The 20549-nt window shown below is 45.9% G+C and overlaps 1 protein-coding gene across 2 annotated transcripts in view; it reads left to right on the forward strand.

Moving 5' to 3' along the window:
• The window catches only part of Tg (thyroglobulin), a 181717-nt gene that overhangs the window by 33290 nt on the left and 127878 nt on the right, over positions 1-20549 (forward strand). For both annotated transcript variants that reach the window (XM_036208076.1, XM_036208077.1), the window contains exons 19-25: positions 135-291; positions 2035-2250; positions 8384-8533; positions 11213-11383; positions 14867-14983; positions 17158-17273; positions 19479-19587. In XM_036208076.1, coding sequence (XP_036063969.1) covers positions 135-291; positions 2035-2250; positions 8384-8533; positions 11213-11383; positions 14867-14983; positions 17158-17273; positions 19479-19587 — 1036 coding nt within the window. The remainder of the gene's footprint in view (positions 1-134; positions 292-2034; positions 2251-8383; positions 8534-11212; positions 11384-14866; positions 14984-17157; positions 17274-19478; positions 19588-20549) is intronic.

Below are 20549 nucleotides of genomic sequence, written 5' to 3' on the forward strand. Positions count from 1 at the left end.
CAGTACCCAAATCCCCGGAAGCAGGATGGTAGAAGACTATGGGAAGTGACATAAGCTCCACCAGACTCCTAACACATGCTTGATAGCGGCCGCTTCTTATATGTCTCTAAATCAAGGTGTCTCTCTCCATGTAGGTGAAGACATTTGGGACCCTGGTTTCCAGCACTGTCTGTAACAACTCCTCGGTTCAGGTGGGGTGTCTGACTGCAGAGCGCTTAGGAGTGAATGTCACATGGAAATTACAGCTTGGGGACATCTCAGTGGCTTCACTTCCAGATTTGCACAGCATTGGTATGTTTATCTGTGCTGCTGCCCTGACGAAGCTGGGCAGCCTCATGGGGCCTCAGACTCCTCCCCACAATGAAACTGGGGCAGGCATAGTCTCTTCTCATAACAACATAGGGAGAATTGTGTCCAGCTCTTGGGAAGACCTAGTTGTGTATTAAAAAGTATATCAAAGTTAGATCCCCTGGTACTGGAGTTACAGGCAGTTGTGAGCCACTCAGTGAGAATGCTGGGATTTGAACTCCAGTCCTCTGCAAGAACAGCAAGTGCTCCTAAGCTGCTGAACCATTTCACATGGCAGCACAAACTGGATAGATTACTAGATAATTACTAGATAATAATTACTACATAACTGATAGATTATTAGAAAAAAAACAGGATATGAAATTGGGAAAGTGGATAGGGTTGTAGGGTTGATCTGGCAAGAGTTAGGGGAAAGAGTTGGGGTGGTATGATGAAATTATACTGTATGAAAGTCTCAAAGAGCTAACAACAAGTAGTGTATATGTTTTAAAATTATATTAAAGTCAGTAAAGTTATGGTCAATAGGGACAAATAGCATAAAAAACATTAGAGAGGCTAGAGATTTCAATGTAGAGGTGAGGCACAGTATGAAGAGAGATTGGGTGGAGAGAGGGAGTCTTCACTGGCTTACGGCTTATATACCACCCACTTCCACTGAGAAAACACCACAGCCCATTGCCCCTGCTTAAAGCCTGGTGGTTATGCTAGAGATGAATTAAAGAGACCACAAAGATCTAAGAAGAAAGGGTAGAGAGAATTGTGTGAGCGCTATCATGAGTGTGTGCTCTATTTTCTCTGAACTTGCTGGTAGGATAGGGAAGAATGCACACATTTCTAAGTAGAGTCTCATGGGGATAACTCCTGTCTCTCCTCTGTCATGCAGTGGCCCAACATCGAAGTACCCAGAGTGCCGGGAATTTGACCTCTGTTCTATGAGCAGAAATCTCTCAAAACAAAACAACACCCCCCCCCCCCAAAAAAAAAAGGCTGGAGTAGAATTCAGAGGGCAGGCTATAAGTCTATCACTCTCTTGGATTCATGATGTCACCTTGACAATAATCTATCAAGCATTATGGATTAGGCAATTCCATTAGCCTTCCTTTGGGAAAACCTGGATAATGTGGGAGTGTTTGATATTGTAAAAGCATGTGATGTTTGTCCCCACCTTCAATGTGAGGATGATAATGACTGTGACTTCAGACTGCAGCCAGTTTCAGGCTGCAGCCGAGGTCTTTTCTGTACACAGAGGTCTGCCTCAGAACCTGACATGGCACTCCTCTACTTTCTACTTGGGAAGTCATAGCCTTCTCCAAACCTAGCAGAATAGTAAAAGCCACATTTCCAACAGAAGGCCACACCTTTCATGTGGGTGGCCCTTACACATCCGCTATCCCTTGGGAACCTCCCCCCTGTAAAAGAAAGCATTTCTAGACCTGTCATCAGATGTGAACACTGAGGCTTAGATCATGGTGAAGCACATCCTGTACCAAGATGTGCCACTTTGGTACCACAGAACCTGAGACTTAGGTTAGAGTTTGACTTGTATGTGTGTGACTGTGGGCCAGTCACTCACCTTTCCTGAGCCCAGTCTGTCATGTCTAATGAGAGAATCCCTGATGCCCATACATCTTTCTGCCAGGGTGTTGTAGGCAGCCCCACCCTTACTAACCTCCCTGGCCTTGCAGGGAACAGTGACATGACCTCTGCCTCATCTATGTCTTACAGAAAGGACTTTAATGGGCCAGGATCTCCTTGGACGCTTTGCAGATTTGATTCAAAGTGGCAAGTTCCAGCTTCATCTGGACTCCAAGACATTCCCAGCAGACACCTCCTTGTACTTCCTCCATGGGGACAGTATTGTCACCTCTCCCAGGATTCAGCTTGGGTGCCTAGGAGGATTCTCCAGGGTCCCAGCAACCAGTCAGGACCCTCTGGGCTGTGGTAGGTACCCACCTCTCTCTGGACTGAGGTATGGAACCCCAGGAGGCTTCAGGAAAGGCCACTGAGCTCTAGTGGGATCATCAGTGCATTGGTCAAGAAGTATTTTCCACTGTCTGGTTTTCATGGGAATCACTCATTAGCCATCACTTACAAGGCTCAGCAAGAGGGAGAATGTGTGGCATTGTCCTTTGTGTTAGTTCTTCCACAGTATGAACTCTGGTGCTGGGATCACTGTGGAAAGAAAGCCAGTATCTACCTTTTACCCTGGCTCAACATTTCTTGGTTTTGTTTTAGGAAGATGTCATTCCTCTCAACCCCTATATAGCCATGTGCCAGCCCTCTCTATTGCTCATAGAGATGAGACCTGCAGCAGGTTGATTTGGCTGTATTGCTCTTGCCCATGAGCATCTTCGAAGATCATTTTCATGGGGATGCAGCTGCAAAGTGAATGAAAGATGTGTCTGTTGCCTGTTGCTCTCTTTACAAATCACTCTCCAAACCCAGTGCTCTATCTTATAGTTCAGTAGGTTGAATTGCAACATGGGTCTTCTTGGCTGGAATCAAGATATCCTCAGGACTGTATTCCTCCTAGAGACCCTTGCGGGATCTGACCCCATCAGTTTCTTGAAGCCAGACACACTCCTTAACTACAGAATCCCTCTTTCATAGCCAAGGGAAGCAGTACTATGGCTTTCTGACCCTCTCTGCTTCCAGAACCACATCTCCTTCTGGTTTAAGAGCCATTTTAATGACCTATGGCTGGATAATCTGGGACACTTCCATGGCTGAATGGTCCATTTTTATTTTAATTCCATCTCTAATTTTAATTCCTTTTGGACATATAACTTAATATACATCTTCCAGGAGTATGGGTGTGGTCACATGTGGGTAGGGTGGTGGAATCATTGTTCCATCACCAAAGATTGAGAGGCTTAATGATGAAAGACTTCTTCCTACATGGAATAAGATGGAGAATGTTTTTTCCCCCATTATTCATATTGATTGCAAACAAAGGCTGCATAGACTTTCTGAAATCTGTGCCAAGTTACTGGGTTTTAGCTACATCACCATCCTAGCACAGAGAACAGGAACACAGCCATGCCCCAGGCCGCATTTACCGCAGGTTTTACACTCTGTAGTGTGACTTTGCAAGTATTTGTCTCATTGGAGCCCCTGGTGGCAGGATGTTTCCCGTGAGGCAAAAGAGGTGGAGGTTTTGTTAAACTGGTTTGTGCAGCTTGAGCAGGCTGCCTCCCAAGAGGGACTTGAAGTCACCAAACCCAGTATCAACAGGTGAGGAATCCTAGCTCCTCTTGGGCCAGAATACCCAATCTGTCTTTCCATCTTCTTGAGAGCTGACAGACAGGAGAATGAGAAGTGGGAGGAAGAGTGGATGGTGGCATCTGCTGAGTAGGAGGAACAGGGTCACAGAGATGACCTGTCACACTTGTCAGCCACTGCGCTGTTCTCAGATTTTAATATGCAATGTTCTGAGCTCCCTGGATAGACACCATTAAGTTGGTGTTTGGGTGTTTACATACATGTAAGGACACTGTTTTCATGTTACAACACACATGAAATAAAGGGGGAGATTAGAATCCAATCACAAGTTTCCTCTGGGGTGCTGGATCAATAGTGACTCTCAGATCCTATCATGAGGAGATGAGGGATTCAGATGGGGTGGCTTTGCCTAGAGGAGAAACCCTGTGTAGATCATGTGTGACATCAGTATGGAAAGGACTTCAGCAAAACCACTTGGAAAACATAGAAGGGTGCTTGATGAAGGGGTCTAGGGTCAGCTTTGCTGAGTACTTTCTTACAACCCATTTCTGTAAAGGTCCGGGTGGCTTATATTTGTTACTTTCTGGGATGTACAGTGTAGTATCAGTAGTTTAATTCAGTGACTGTCGAGAGTCAAGTGTGACTAGATTCTAGCAAACCTGGACTAATGAAGCAGAAGGGCCAGTGGCATTAGGTTTACTAACTAATTAGTTAGGTTAAGTAATGGCATCGGGCAGCTTTACTTCAGACACATCTACATTCTACATTTCACTTGCTGTGTCTTCTCACCTTCTCACCAGCCTAGCCCACCATCCAGCCTTCCATCTCTCTTCAGACAGAAAGGTCAAGAATGTGTTCACAGAGGCAGCAGGGAAAGATTTGGGGTTTCTTCAGTAGCTGTGATTATGTCTGAGATCCCCATGAGTTTCTTGTATGTGTGGGCATTTCTGTAGAGTTCGGTGTACCCCCATCCTATCCTGAGTGAGGCAAGGAAGCTGACGCATACAGTTCTGTATACACGTAGGGCAGAACTCTTTACTCAGACACACCTGGACTTGAGTGCTGTCCCCATCACCTTGTCACCCTGTGGATCAAGGAGGTCACATGTCTTCCCCTGATACCATGACCTCCTTGATGAAAGCACACCTCTTTGCCTATGATCAACTCTCGGCAAGTGCCCCTCTTATTAGCTGGCAGTGTAGACGTGTGAGCTCGGCTCTATCTGCTCCAGAGCTTTCATTCCACCCTATGCACCACACCTCTCCCTTCTCCACAGGGGAGTTCTAGTGAAATCACACCCTCCAAGAATCAAGTGTCACCCTTTTGGCTCTTCTTTTAAAACACATCTGGAAGACAGCTGTGGAACTACAAGGCAGAGCATTGTCCTGTGGAGATGCAGCACGGTTTTTCTCTGTCATCTCTGAGGTCTGATGTGAGTGGTCCCTGGTAGGACCAGGAGCTTCCCTCCCTTGTGACATGTATGGACATGGTCATTGTGATTCTGGGAACCAGTGCCGCTAGGGAGATACCTTGCTTGTGGTTTCATCTCGATATGTTGAGTTCACTCTCTTGCCTCCCTTTATCTTTATGGTTCCTGTGGAAGTCCCTGCTGGTAGCCTCCATTAAAGGGGATCACAAGGAGATAGTCAAATTTTCCATTTTCCTTATGTCTGACATTAAATTTCACTCATCTATTATAAATTCTTTCTTCTCCCTACAAATTCCTATAATAGAACTAGTTCCCTATGGACTTCTTCCCCCCCAAAGTGGTATGTTATAGCTTCTCCCTTCCTCCTTTCCTCCTGTGCCCTTTTCATCCACGTATCATCCACCCACTTAGGCTTTAAAAATCTAGTTATGTGCAAAGCCCATGCCACAAGTACATGGCCACAAAGGCCATGGCACCACACGTGGCTGGACCAGAGGATTGTGGTATAAAGAGTCCTTCAAGGCAGCCAGAGAGGCATGCTAGGGCATCAGGTGTTGGGTGGAGTCTGGAAAAGTGAGCAGGAATTGCTGCCAAGATAGGCAGATGAGAGCAGGGTGCCTGTATGGGAGTGTGTGTGGTGTGGTGTGGTGGTGGTGGTGGTGGTGGTGGTGGTGGTGGTGGTGGTGGTGGTGGTGGTGATGGTGGTGGTGGTGGTGGTGGTGTGTGTGTTAGGTCCACCAAGACAAAGACTATTCCAGAAACTGAATGGTTTAGTGAAAAAGCACTAAGTCTAAAAGCCCCTTGGCTTTATGAAACAACACCATGGTTTCTGTAGCAGAATTGAACCTGTGGAGAACATGGCAGGAGGTGACCCATTGAGAAAGACAGGACACAGGGAAGGATAGACAAAACATTTGGACCACCTGCAGAGTACCCAAGGAGAATTTTGAGCTGAAGAGTTGCAGGACCATAAAGACTTGACAGGGCTTGAGTGAACTTCTTAGAAGGTGAAGGACCACGATGTCCCTCCAAAGATATTTTTCCTCTCTTCAAAAGTATAGCTGTCATTGATGAGGCTGAAAGATTGGCAGGAAGAGCAAGGTGACTCAAAGCCTTGAAAACTCCAAACTCAAATGATCCGCTAACGTATTTTATAAAGGAAGACATTGGTCACAGATTTCAGTAATTCTGGCTGCTGGAGGGACATAGTTGAAGGCAAAAGTGAGCATGCAGGAGCCATGGTGGACTTCCTGGTCTTGAGAGAAGCCACTTTCGGAGGAAAAGATGATAGTCATCAAGGCTCCGCCTCCTTACGATCTTCAAAAGTGCCCTTGAGGTGGAAAACTCTTGACATCAGGGACAGTCACAGTGAGGAAAGAGCACACACACTCCTCAAACTGACAGGAGCCTGTGGTTTGATGCTATCTCCCCAGGTCTCACTTTCCTGTCTTCATGGAACTCTGAGTAAAGATGGCAGGCCACTTGACATTGGTCAGGAGGCTTTTGTTTCCTTTAACCCTGAATTTAGAGGGCACTTACTTGAGAAAGTAATTGTCCCAACCAATCATCAAAAGCCTGACTCAAAGAAGTAATGAAACTCCATGTTCAGAGGGTATTCACTGCTAGAGTGGACTGGAAAGTTCGACTCAGTTTCCAAGACGTGGTTAAGATTCTGATTTACTCAAAGACACCACGTATGCTTGCAGACCAGGGATAGGAACTCTTCGGATGTCAACTCCATCTCACCACTGTTTTGTGCTTACTTTTCACTGGTCAATGGCCTTGCTGCCAAGTCAGAAAAGATGTCCTTCTCATGGGGCTTTGAGACAAAACGTGAAAATAGCTGGCACTGTACCTGTTATGTGCCATAATTTCACCCTCTGCTCTTCCAGAAGAGTGTGGTAGGAATTGACAGCTGAGCACTTCGGTCCTGGCTTTCTAGCCTGTGAGATGGGAATAGATGCTAACTTTTAGTGGTAATATTAATATGCATTGATATTAATGCACAGAGCATGCACAGCAAAGGGTTCCAAGGGTGGGAAGGATTTCAGCTCTACCTTTTACAGGGTAAAACTCAATTTTTGAAGTTATCTGACAAATTATTGAAAATTCAACCCTGAACAAGGAGGGAAAGGAGAAAGGTCCTCCCTGCTTCTCTGAGCCATCAGGGTCAGGATGGCTGATTCTTGCATTGCTCTGTAGTGGGGCTCCTGAGGGCTCCAGCTTTAATGCCTTATGAGATATCCACCTTTCCTACTGGGGTTCTGGGTTCCCAGGCTATGTCAGATGGGAGAAGAGAAAAGAATGGGGACTGAAGATGTTAGAGGGAAAGAAAGCACTGGGTACCAGCAGATGAGGAGTGGAACAGCGAGGGGACCACAGTACGATACCGGCATCCCAGCTGACAGATTCACAAGAGCACTTATCCACAGAATTGGGACTTTCTGAGTCAATCAGAAACCAACAGGCCTGAGAGCAAGAACCACCTTTAGTGTTGTATTCTAATTAACCTCTCCTTTGTCCAGTATGAGCAGCATGATTAGTGACTGACCCACGGGGACATCAACCACAGCAGTCAAGTTGACACTAAGTCACTAGAATTACCGGAATTGACCCATTGAGGAAGTACCATTTGTACATAGTTGGCTACAAGGATGAACTTTCTTTAAAGTAAAAGTAATTGTTATTTGCTGAGTGCACACATGAGTCTGGTGTTAGGATAGACACTATGTTCATGATTATCATAGCCCATTAAATATTATTGACTCCATTTCATCCAATATAAAAATGATATCAGAAGAACCCAAGAGCTATACAGCAAGTGGAATTTCACCCAGTCTTTCCACTCTCCATCACACTCTTAGATTTGGGAAGCTATAGTTGGGCCTCATTTTTCCCATTCATTTCCTGACAAGTTCATCTCCTTTGCAGTCTCAGCTCCAGCTCCCTGGCTGGCCTGATTTGGCATTTCTCTTGCCATTACACTTTGAGGGTTTTGTACTTGATGTTTGTACTGCCTGATGTTTGCTTCCCCATATCTCTCTCTCTCTCTCTCTCTCTCTCTCTCTCTCTCTCTCTCTCTCTCTCACACACACACACACACACACACACACACACACACACACAAAGTCTCTAGTGTTAACTTTTCAGAGGCTGTTTCTTTCTAATGTGCCCCTGACTGGTCTCCTACTTCATATGACCTGCATCTGCAATCTTGCCTGAATTCCCATACCTCCTGGATAGAAGACACTGCTTGTCTTCCTCACAGCTGGCTCCTTAGCCTTGGAGCCTGAGGCTGCTTGCTTATCATTAATTGCACCATTGAAAACCTGGGCTGATTTAAGGTTCTACATGTACTGTAAGCCCTGCCTGTGACCACAAAGCAAGTTCTCACTCTGATGTCATCTGTGTTTGTGCCCCTAGTGAAGTGTCCTGAAGGAAGCTTCTCTCAGGATGGGTGGTGTACTCCCTGTCCTGCTGGCACTTACCAAGAACAGGCAGGCAGCTCAGCCTGCATCCCGTGCCCAAGGGGCAGAACGACCAGCACCAGTGGAGCTTTCAGCAAGACTCATTGTAAGTTCTTCCGGGGCCACTCTGAAGGAAAAGCCTTTACATGCAACAGGATGCAGCATAGCTGCTCAGTGTCAGCACCAGAGATGTTTGGAGATAGAGTTCTCCACATCCTAGAAACTGTCCCACAGTGGTAGGAGATTAAATAGCATCAGTATCCCACAGCTGCCAGATGACAACAGCAGCCTCTCCCCCAAGTTATGATGAGCAAACTTGACTGTAAGAATTGCCAAGTATCTCTTGAGTGGTGCAGGGGTGGGGTGGGGTGGTGGTGAACAACAAAACTTACCACTGTTGAGAACCACTGGGTAATCAAAGGCATCTTCTGTGAATGCCAGTCTCCTGTCAAGCTCCAGGCCAGTAATGTTACCTACAAAGTCTCATTCAGTTGTCCCAATTCCTCTCCCAGGTAGGTAGTGTGGCCCACTTTATTTTATTTTTAATTTTTTTGTGGCCCACTTTTTACAGATAAGATGACGGTTCAGATAAGTGAGCTTACTTAGACAGAGTCACCCAGCTAACTCAGCTGACCTTTGATCTTAGTTTTGCCCGATTGTGAAACTTCTGATTTTTGTAAATCAGACCTAAAGAGAGTTTTCCCACCCAGATACAAAACCACTGTGTAACACATGCTCATTCTTTTCTGGCCCTGAGCTTGCCAGGACCCCATGTACTTGGTCTTTCTATGTGTTAGGATACTTTCAGAGTGTCAAGTGACTACTGAAAACTCACCTGGGTATTTTTGGGTTTGCCCTGGAAAGGACCCAGGCTTTGTGATAGACCTTTTGATGAGAGCCTGAAATTATGTCAACATGAGGCAAATTGTTATTGCTTACAATATGAATCATTTCCAGAATGTTTTAGAAAGTGATCAAAGGAGGTGAAGCCACCTTCTTTGATAAGGAAAGTTTCCTTGGAAAGAAGGGTCGTGCTAACAGGACGATAATGCTGAGAGATTCAAACTAAGAGGTGTTCTGTATGTAGGAACCTGCCATTCTCTAGATCAAACTCCTCGGCATGCAGCATCCTTGACATCAGAGCACCATTTCCCTTAAACACTGACTCACAGTGGAGGTGACCTGTCCATGCTGTCCATGTGCCACTGCAGCGCTTTCTTAAAAGGGCATCTGTGTCATGACCTGCCCCTCATTGTGGAGGGGGCAAGAGAGAAATGGGGGGAGCTGACGGACCAATGCGGAAGCTTGTATCAACCAGAGCCACTTTGGTTTCCCCCCCTCTTGCCAGCATGGTGGCTGAAATCAAGCAGCTGGCCTCTGTGTGTCAGTCTGTCCTCTCTGAGACAGGTCATTGGTGCCGCATTCCTGGTATTCCACCTGAAGCAGAGTGCCTAGAGTGATAAGCACTGGGATTTCATGGTTCTCAGGATGCAGGATCAGTGTGTCAACATGGCAGGGTAGAGGGTGAAGTGGGGGGTAGGAGGAATAAGGGTATCAAGGTTGGGTTTCTCTAGCTGCTTATTTCATGAGGGCTTTGTGTACTGCATGCACAGAGACCAAGACCTCCAGCCCTCCTCTTTGATTAAACCCATTCCATCATCTTCCAGACTCCTGAACTCATCCTCCTCACACCCCCATAACTGCATCCCAAAGGTCCTACCCTCAAATTCCATCACATGAAAGATTGTAGCTTCAGCACATGATTTGGGGCAGACATAATGTCAAGCCCATAGTAAGCAGCAGAGACATCTTTGAAGTGTGATAACGGCTTCCCCCCAACACATGCACATTGATCCAGGTGCTGTGGCAACATTTCTGTGTAGCTGTAGAGGACTGAGTCCTGTCATATCCATTCCTCATTCATCTCCCCAAATCCAGAGCAGTGTTAGTGGACTGAAGACTACTGGCCAGGTGAAGGAAGGACTTCTAGAAAGAGGCAGTAACTTGAACACAGGGATAGAGAGGTGTTCATCCCTGGACATCATGCTGACATTTATGGACATTGAAGGGGAGTGTACATTTTAGACATTGACCAGCTGCAGATCCTGCCCTCATGGAGCTTCCATCAATGGGATGCAAGAAGTCACTAACCACACCTTCACAGGGTAATAGAAACACTGGCCAAGCTTACCACAGTGAAGGAGAGCTGTCAGTTACAGTAAGAATAGAAGCACTGGACAAGACCAAGTCGGGGGTCTGGAAATGTTGCAGTCTTTCTAGACAGCAATTTCAAAGTGCTATAAGCTGGGTGGATTTTACAGGCAACAGAACTTTGTTTTTCACTATTCTGAATTCCGGAAGCCCCAAATCAAGTTGCCATCAGGTTCGGTGTCTACTGAAAACAGGACAGATGGTGGCTTTCTAAGTGTCCTTATATGGAAGAAAGTACAAGCCAGCTCCTTTGTCCTCTTTTGTAAGGACACCAATCCCATGTCTGAGGGCCCTACGCTCATGGCATAATCACTTTCCTAAGGCCCCACCTCCTACTATGATCACACTAAAGATTAGATTCCATTATAGTCCATATGAAAGGTGCTCTATGGCTTTGACAGAGAGCCTTGGTGGTGTGCTTGGCTGAGGGTGGACAGACTAAGAGATCTCACCTAGAATGTCTGGATTACCCATAACTTTGACATCCCCACAGTCCAGGGGTCCTGGAAGATGGAAGAGAAGGAACAGACCACATAGTCCTGTTGCTCATTAGTGTGTCCATCTGTTGTTCCAGGTGTCACTGACTGTCAGAGGAATGAGGCTGGCCTGCAGTGTGACCAGGATGGCCAGTACCAAGCCAGCCAGAGGGACAGGGACAGTGGAGCAGCCTTCTGCGTGGACAGCGAGGGGCAGAGGCTACAGTGGTTGCAGACAGAGACTGAACTCTCGGATTCCCAGTGCCTGAGTATGTACTGGGTGTTGCATCCAGCTGTGGTTTCTGAGATCAGTATATTCAGGGACCTACAGAAAGATGCCATTTGTCTCTGTTTTAGTTAGGGTTTCTATTACTGTGAAGAGACACCATGACCACAGCAACTCTTATAAAGGAAAACATTTAATTGGGGTGGCAGCTTAAAGTTTCAGTGGTTTAGTCCATTATCGTCATGGCTGGGAGCATGGCAGTGTGCAGGCAGACATGGTGCTGGAGCAGGAGCTGATATTTCTTACATCTTGAATCATAGGCAACAGGGAGTAGTCTATGACACTGGGTGGTATCTTGAACATAGGGAGCCTCAAAGCCTGCCCCCAGAGTGACACACTTCCTCCAATAAGGCCATACCTACTCCAACAAAGCCATACCTAATAGCTTCCAAATAGCTTATGGGGGCCAATTACTTTCAAACTACCATAGTCTCCTACTCTATACTAAAAGTTCTTAACCTACAGAGAAGTTGGAAGAAACATAAAATGAAAAGATTTCCTTCACTTAGATCTGTTTCTATGCTTGCTTTTTTGTTGCTGAATCATTTGAAAATAAGTTTCAGGAATCATAAGAACATTACCCCTGAATAATTTAGCCAGCAAACAAGATGAATTTTCACAAAACCTGACTTGGTGATGCCTCCTCTCTTGTAGGCAGCTTGCCTCTGTGGATCTGGGTAGCATTTCTCTCTCATGGATGCTGTGGAACTATTGGGTATCTGTCCATCTTCTATCATTTCTTTATGGGGTGACTCAGGATGACTCGATCAACTTCTCTGATCACCAGCATCCCTAGTCTGTTTTCTGAGACATTGCGAGAATCCACATCTTCTCAAATGTCAACAAATACTCACCAAGCACTACCTCAGGTCCTCAGTGAGTAGTGGATGAGACAGTCCCAGGCATGCCATCAAGTCCTCCCACATGAGGTACAATAAAAGTCTACAGAGCCGAAAAGAAGAGTGTGGTGTCTGGGGTCAGAGTGGAAGAGTCCCCAAAGGTCCCCTTGCTGTTGGTGCAGTCCTGTGGATACTCACTCACCCTCAGTAGTTTTCTCATTTGCAGCACGATCCAAGGGCCTCTCTTACAGGGTGTCAAGGGCATGATCTCACTGTGTCCAGCAGAGGTGACAGATGCTTCTGACAGCTGGGCTGAGGAACTGCTGCCACCTGCTCCTTTTCTATTCATGAAGAAGTATGGGGGGAGGTGTGGAGGGCTGAAGCAATGGGCAAAGCCCCTTTGTGCTGGCCTCGCTTTGGTCCTTAGGACTCGGCTCCTCCCTTACATGCCTTCTCCTTTTGCTTGAGGCCCCGTAGCTTGCTTTCTTTTCCCACTGGACCAGCTGGGTTTGGGGTGAGTCCTGCTGGCCAGACTTATTAACTGTGCAAGAAGAGGGTTGTCATGTGAGCTCACCATGTGCCAGAATTCCACGTATTCAACGCTTTATACTTGTGGTATCCTAAGGTTATTTTCTCCAATATTTCAGCTCAGGACACGGACACAAGGAATGTTGAAAGGCTTATCTCTAACCTAATGCTGGGATACCACATAACTAATCTCAGATATACCTCACTCCCTAAACCCTGTGCTTCCCATTGCTCTTATCTGTGTCTCTATCCAGATTCATTGCATGACTGGCACTTCTAGAGTATAATCAAAGTAATAGGAATGGAAAAATAAAAAGAGAGGGTGGATTATAGGGAGCAAGGCTGAGTGTGAGCTGAGTTTATGAAGCTGGCAACTTTAGTGATGAGTGCAGAAGGGTCACTTTGTAAAGTTAGAAAGTGTTTTATTAATTTTTTTAATAGTTTTCAAACAAGTTTGTATAGTACACAAGCAAATACCCCTGGCCATCTGCTGTTCCTTTTCTCATTTCTGCCTCTTTCAATTAGTTCCTTTTGTTTGCTTAGATGACAGTTCCACAGACTACTGTAGATGAATTTCTAAATAGTCTTATTAAATAAGAAACACAGAGCCAAATACAGGGGTGAATCATAGAAACAGGAATAGACACCAGTTAACCTTAGCTCACCACATCACCATAGCTTCCCAAGTGATTGATACTGTATGTCTAACCTGCACCTTTATTGCCTCGCTATTCTGCCTTCTCATTGGCCCTTAGCCCAGCTACCTCACTTCCTGTCACTGCCCGTCTGTACAGACCTCCAGGTCTCTATGGTTGGTACTGGGATTAAAGGCATGTGTCACCGTGCTTGGTTGTTCCCTAGTCTGTCCTTGAACACACAGAGACTCTACTTGCTATATGATCAGATTAAGGGCATGTGCTACCACTGCCTGACTTTTGTTTATGGCTGGCTATGACCTCTGATCTCCAGGAAAACTTTATTTTTAACATACAAATAAAATATCACCACCTTTCAGCACAAACAAAATATCACCATAGACTACATTCCTACATCAAAGTATTAGAAAGCTCACAGCCTCCTATGTCTATATTAACACTTCAGCATTTTATGCTTTGCAAAGGAAAGCCAAGAAAAGATGACTTGATGTATCATCTACTTATATATTTTTTCTGCTTCCTCATTAAAAACATGGATATATTATCCTGTGCAGACCAATGTAGATGGCAGACTCGTTTATAATGGGTTGGATATATATGATAATGAGCACCTACACCCAGGTTTGTAATGATGACTGAACGTGCTAAGGGGCTCATAAATAGCTTTTCTGTGTTTTGATAGAGACCTGCAGTATAGACACACTGGAGTTTTTGTGGGTTGGAAGACAATTCTATTTCCTTGATGAGCACTCCCATTCTTCTGTCCTTTGTGAGGAACGTGTTCCAAGTCATAAAGCTGTAGAAATTTTTCTTTGTTCCTCCTCACTTGTCTAGTTCCATGAGCAGGTGGCTCCGTGAGTCCCACCAAATGGATCTCAAGTGTGTTGACGGTAGCTAGATAAACAGATGACAACCTATCACTTAAGTAAATACAGTCTGAAAAATGCAGAAGCCACGTGACTCATCTCCAAATCTGCAAAACCTCGTATGCACATGTTTGATTTGTCTTGTAAAAATAGCGTACTTCGGAAAGAATTCGGATTATTTTAGGGGAGGACATTTTCATTGTAATCATCATGCCATGTAATTAGCATTCGAAGACAGGGAAAGAGATGTTTAGACAGGAAAAAAAAATCAAGTTAACGATGAGAAAAGATGAGATGGAAGGTCCAATATAATGTTAGATCTTCCTTTTCCTTCCAGAGAATAGGGTAGGAAAAGGAGACACAGCAAGCTATGCTGCTGAGAATTGGATGTGAGGCAAAAGGGTGGAGTTCCTTTCAATGGTAATTGTTCCATTTGACATAGTTATGTGACCAAGGGGGAGGATGCGTTCAGAGACATCCAGACCTTAACAGGACTTTCTAGCCTGACCTAATAGTCACGTGCACATGTCCTCAACACACTTCAAGCTTGCATCTCACAGGTCTGCTTTAATTGCAGTGATGCAGAAATTTGAGAAAGCTCCAGAATCGAAGGTGATCTTCGATGCCAATTCTCCTGTGATAGTCAAGTCCAAAGTCCCTGGTGCTGACTCCCCACTGGTGCAGTGCTTGGCAGGTAAGCGAGATGAGAAAATGCACACCTGGAGAGACGGGGAAAACTGGACTATTCATATGATGGAACATCAGTCAGAAACATACGCAACTTGATTTACTAGATGTTTACTCAATCCCTGACTTCTCTGCAGTTTATCTCGTATCTACTCACCGCCAAGTGTAGCACTCAATGTTGGAAAATGGAAATGTAGCCATTTGTGTATCACCACACACCCGTGTAATTTGTGTGCTGAGAGGTAGGGAGTAGCAACTTCTGCCCATTGGGCATGCCTCTCTACAGGGGTCATCTGGAAATTTTACAACCAGCCACAGTGATCCCCAGGTACAGGTGAGAAGAAGACCTTAGGGGTGTTAGTAGTTTGTTCAATGACACGGAGTTAGCAAGTGGCAAGTCTTAAATTCGAACTCAGGCTGGCAGACATTAAAGCAGCAGCTGTGACCTTGACCACATACCCTTTTCAGCAGCACTCTGACTAAGGACCTACTTCGGATAACATCTCTGTCTAGGCTAAGCCCATGCTTGAGCTTGTGTTGCAAACCTAACACAAAGGCGGGAAGTAGGGGCCTAACAAAGTGATGTGTAGAACAATGGTGTGTGGGAGGGAACTGGATGGACAGTACGGAGGGGAAAGGTGTGCAGACATGAGGAGGCGGCCCCAGGACAGCAGCCTTGGTACGTACCTTTGAGGGTTGCGTGCCCCTGTAGAGTGTGATACACATGCACCTGTGTGTGCCATCACACTCTGTAACACAGCTGGGTTTGGAAAGACAAGGCAGCAGGCAGATGTAAAGAGGTGTAGAATTACATGAAGGGAGGTTAGCAGAGAGAAAACAAGGTCCTTCGCTGGCCCCAGGAGGTACTTTATTCAAGAGGGTGAAACCCAGTGCCTAAGACAAGGGGACAGCAATAGACAGAAGTTGGAGTGAGACTACCGTGTCAGCAAGGCCTGGCAGGATAGGGTCTGATAGAGATCCCAGAGCAGCCTATCTCACTCCGAGGCAGGCAGGATCTGCAGATCAATGGGGTTTGGATATCTTCAAGCAGGAAAGTTATGTCTCACGGTCCTAGATGCCGAAGCCCTGAAAACAAGGGCTTGGCAGCCTTTGTCTGTCCTTGGTTTCTCAGTGGCCGGCTTCCTGCTTTGTCTTTACATGGACTCCCCTGTGTATCTGTGTCCTCCTCTCTTGTCTTTGCTAGGACATGGAGCATGATCCATCATTTAATTACTGCTTTACAGACCCCCAAATATAACTAAGTTACAGTCATATTCTGAGATACTGGTAGTTAGAACTTCAACACAGGAATGGGAGACATAATTATTCCCATAATAAGCTTCAAGAGGCTGTTGCAGAAGGTCACATGGCCATTGAAGAGGAAGGAACATGAAATGGTTGTAGCACTGTTGGGTACCACTGTTGATAAAAGAAAGTCGTAAGAAAGCCATGTACCATTGAGAGTGGAATAGAAAGGTGGAGAAGAAAATGAAGATGTGGGTTGTAGGGTCACTGGGGACATTGTGTGCTTGGGACATGGTGCTAGTGTTGAGTCTATGTCTGCACAAATTAAACTGATTGTTCCGATACTGACCTGGAACACTTGTTGCCTTAACTGCCCTTGTTCCTAAGTCTGAAGTAGGGTCTTGCTTGCCATGAAAATCAAGTTAATTTGGTTGAAGGGCAGGAAGCCTTTAGGGCTGGGGGCATGTGGGCTAATGTGAGTCATTTTACTTGAGTTCTAATGGAGCAGGGTATTTGTTGGTTGAAAAACACTATTTGCTTTCTGCTGCCCAATTCATGTGGGACAACGTGGAAGAACAGATATTTCTTTAGTGTGTGTGTGTGTGTGTGTGTGTGTGTGTGTGTGTGTGTTTATGTATTCTGTGTGTATTTGGGTACAATATGAGTATTTGTGTTTGGATGTCGTGTGTGTGTGTGTGTGTGTGTGTGTGTGTGTGTGTGTGTGTGTTTATGTATTCTGTGTGTATTTGGGTACAATATGAGTATTTGTGTTTGGATGTCGTGTGTGTGTGTGTGTGTGTGTGTGTGTGTGTGTGTGTGTGTGTGTTTGGTTAATGGGTATATGTACATGAGATGAGGGTGAGGGCAGGGTGTGTGTCTGTCCCATCCTCAGCATCATCTGAGAATCCAGAGGTGGCTCTCCCATGGTACTTGCAGATTGTGCAGATGATAAGACCTGCAGCTACCTCACGGTGTCCACAACGGGGCCAGAGGTTTCGTGTGACTTTTATTCTTGGACGAGAGACAACTTTGCCTGCATGACTTCTGATCAGGTAAGTTGCAACAACTGTAGGCAGCTGTATGCCTTTCCACTGTGTCAGACACGCTCTTGTGTTCCTGAGGAGGCAATCGGGTGTTCCTTGGGGCTGAAGACTGTCAAAGTGGTGAGTCTGGGAATTGCAGCTGTGGGGAGCCAGGGAGGTTAAGGAAGTGACAGCAGGAGGAGTGTAGCATCTGACCAATCAGGATAGTGCCTCAGTGTGGAGTATGCTCACCATCCGCCATTGCTTACCTCATCAGGCAGCTTGGGTCCTCATGCTAAGGGGCTACTGTCCAGAACCCTTAAATATCATCTGACCCCAGAGTTCTGGACACCAACCTTGCTTGCATTGGAGAAGTCAAGTGTGATTGTGCTTTGAAAATATAAAAAGGTTAGACATTCATCAGACCTACATGAGACTGTTGTTCCTAAAAGTGAAAGCTATTGACAGATAGGGAGTTTTAGGTACCACTGCATTAAGATAGAAGGGCATCCAGCCAAAATCAAGTCCCAGGTCCCAGCATCCTAAATACCTGATCTTGCAAGTCTCCAATTTACTATCCAAGGTTTTCTGGGTCCTCTTAGAAAATATCGACATATTGAAATCCTTTTTTTAGCTTGTGCATATGCTGACACAGTGAGATTTCTTTTCTTCCCTGCCTTCCTCATGAGTCTTGGATATCTGCATCTTTCTAGTGTAGTAGTCAGTCCATAGTATGGATGTGTGTTACCTACTTCAAGTGCTTTCAGTTAGGGCACCCAGAAGCGTGGTAGTTTTAAGACATCACTAGCACTGGGCACTGCATGTACCCATGTCTGTGCACATGTGTCGTCAGAGTGTTCCTGAGTCATGCGCCACCAGGGGCATGGAGAGGGCTTTCCCAGAGTTTTTAGCAGCTTATTTGATGTCAATGAAATGCTGGCAGGATTCAGATGGAAATACAAGTCCCTCCCACTTGTTTTCTGCTATTTAGCCCCCAGATCCTTCAGAGAACCCACACAGCAGTAAATGATTATAACCCACATTACAGGGGAGTGGGAGGATGGAAGAAGGCTTCCAGGGGGATCACAGGACGATCTCTTGTGAGCATTACTATGATGATGTCACTGTTATGCCCCTCCCCCAGTCTCTAACTAGGCCAGCAGGAAGTTTCACAGGAAGTCCTGTGTGGAACATGGTTAAGGTTCCTCCCCCGGGTCCTGGGCTCTCAGTGCTGTCCTAAGGCAAGGGTGGGGCTTGGATATTGGTTACATCTGATTGATCTGCCTCATTATAGGCTAGGACCCCATTCCTAGCAGCTCCCAGAGCGCCCCTGGTTCTGCAACTCCAAATCCTTTCAGATTTGGGAACCATAGTGCAGGTGTTCAATCTTCCAAGTCTAGACATCCGTCTTATGGTTCCTGCCCAATCAGGAACTAACAGAAGGGATAAAAAGGGCTTTGCCACTCTGGGTCTCTACTTCAATCCCTTCTAGGTCTTCACAGCCCTCCCTCTTCCTTTTATGATCTCTGGGGCACTTTCCTCCCTTCTCAGGCCTTTGTCTCCTCTGTAAGGAAAGCATGAAGAGACAGTGCTTTCAAGTAGTTCATCCTTTAGTCTCTGCCCTGGAAAGCCCTCATGGGAAGCCCTGTGGCTGGCAAAATACTGGACACAAACCATAGATGACTGTGGTCGGTTTTGTCCCAACCACTCAGCTGGTGGAACTCATAAAAGCAAATTAGAAGAGCTCCAAGATGACCAAGAATGACAGGTGCTCTGGAGTTCTGATTCATCTTCCCAAGCCTCAGAACTAGCCTGTGGACAGAACTGTGCACCTCTGAGGCCTCCCTTGAGCTGGCTCCTCCCACCTCTCCTCTCTGCCCACTCCCCATCTCACTGGAAAGAATTCCTGGTCTCCAGTTAGAGCCCCACCCACATTCAGTTTTCCAAGAAGCTCTCCTAGGTCCTGCCCCTCTATAGAATCCGTCACTGTCACTTCTGTTGCAGACTAGTCTCCAGTTGCATGCCTTTTGCAGCTTCCAACACAGCCGATGGGAGTTTGCTGCTCTCATGTACGCAACTCTAATAGACCAGGAAAACTTAGAACCAGATGTCCTCATGAACTTCTCCTGCAGCTCCTCCTTAGAGAACTGTGATTATAGTTTGGTAAATACGTAATTGCTTTGCTATGAACCATGGGGAATACTGGATAATAATGGGGCCTTTTTCCACTTCTAGGAACAAGATGCTGTGGGCAGCTCAAAGGCAACCAGCTTCAGGAGCCTTAAGTGCCAGGTGAAAGTGAGGACTAGTAGTGCAGATTCTCTGGCTGTGTATGTGAAGAAAGGTAGGTTGATGATGCTGGGTGGCAGATACTATGGCTTCCCTTGGTTGTGTTTTTCAGCATGATGCCTCTATGAGGAGACTTTCCCCCCAACCCCCGCACTTCACACCATGCAAGAGACTTGCTTCTCCCCCATTCCACCTAAAACAGGCTCAGCCCACCTGCCTCTGCAGACAGATAGTGGCCTCAGCAGCTACAAAGGAATTCTGCATAACGTTCATTTGAGCCATCAGTTCTGGTTTTTATCCCAGTCTTCCAGGGCTGTGAGTCTCATAGTGCAGGAGCCAAGGAGCCAGTGGTAGCTGAGACACAACACAGACATGCACCCTAGTCAGCTTGGCCTATGTGCCATGCATACCACGGCCTTGATCCTGCCTACATCTGGCATTCCAGCAGATCCCAGGCTTCGCTCGCTTCAGCCATGCCTCTCAGGTTTTCTGACTCTTTTTTTTTTTTTTCCTGAGAAGACCACCTTCCCACTCCATCAAGATGTGAAAAGGCTTTCTTTTCCACCTCTATGCTCATGGGACCACCACCCCCTCTGGTGGGGCAGTGTGCATATGCATCACCTGGGAGATGGCAGATTCTGAGGATGTTGATGAGTTAGGCCAAGATAACAAGGTCTTTTTTAGATGTTTGCTAATAGAACTGCTATTTCTTTGTTTTTATTGTTTTGCTTTGTTTTTTCTTTTTGTTGAAGATAGCTTTTCCCCCCATGCAATATAATATAATATTTTAATATTATCTGTTTGTTTTCTAATGAGGGACAGAAAGGGGGTGGATCTGGATTGGAGGGGAGGTGGGGATATAAAGGTCTTAATGTTCTCCAAGGTCTGGTACCATATGAATAGCAAGAAATATTCTACTACGTGTTACACATCTCACTTTCTAATGTACCTTTTCTTTTGCCTTATGGAAACTTGAAGAAAGGCCTTAGAGACACAGACTTTCTTTAATACCCCATG

This window comes from Onychomys torridus, chromosome 16, assembly GCF_903995425.1.
Source record: "Onychomys torridus chromosome 16, mOncTor1.1, whole genome shotgun sequence".
Classification (NCBI taxonomy): domain Eukaryota; kingdom Metazoa; phylum Chordata; class Mammalia; order Rodentia; family Cricetidae; genus Onychomys; species Onychomys torridus.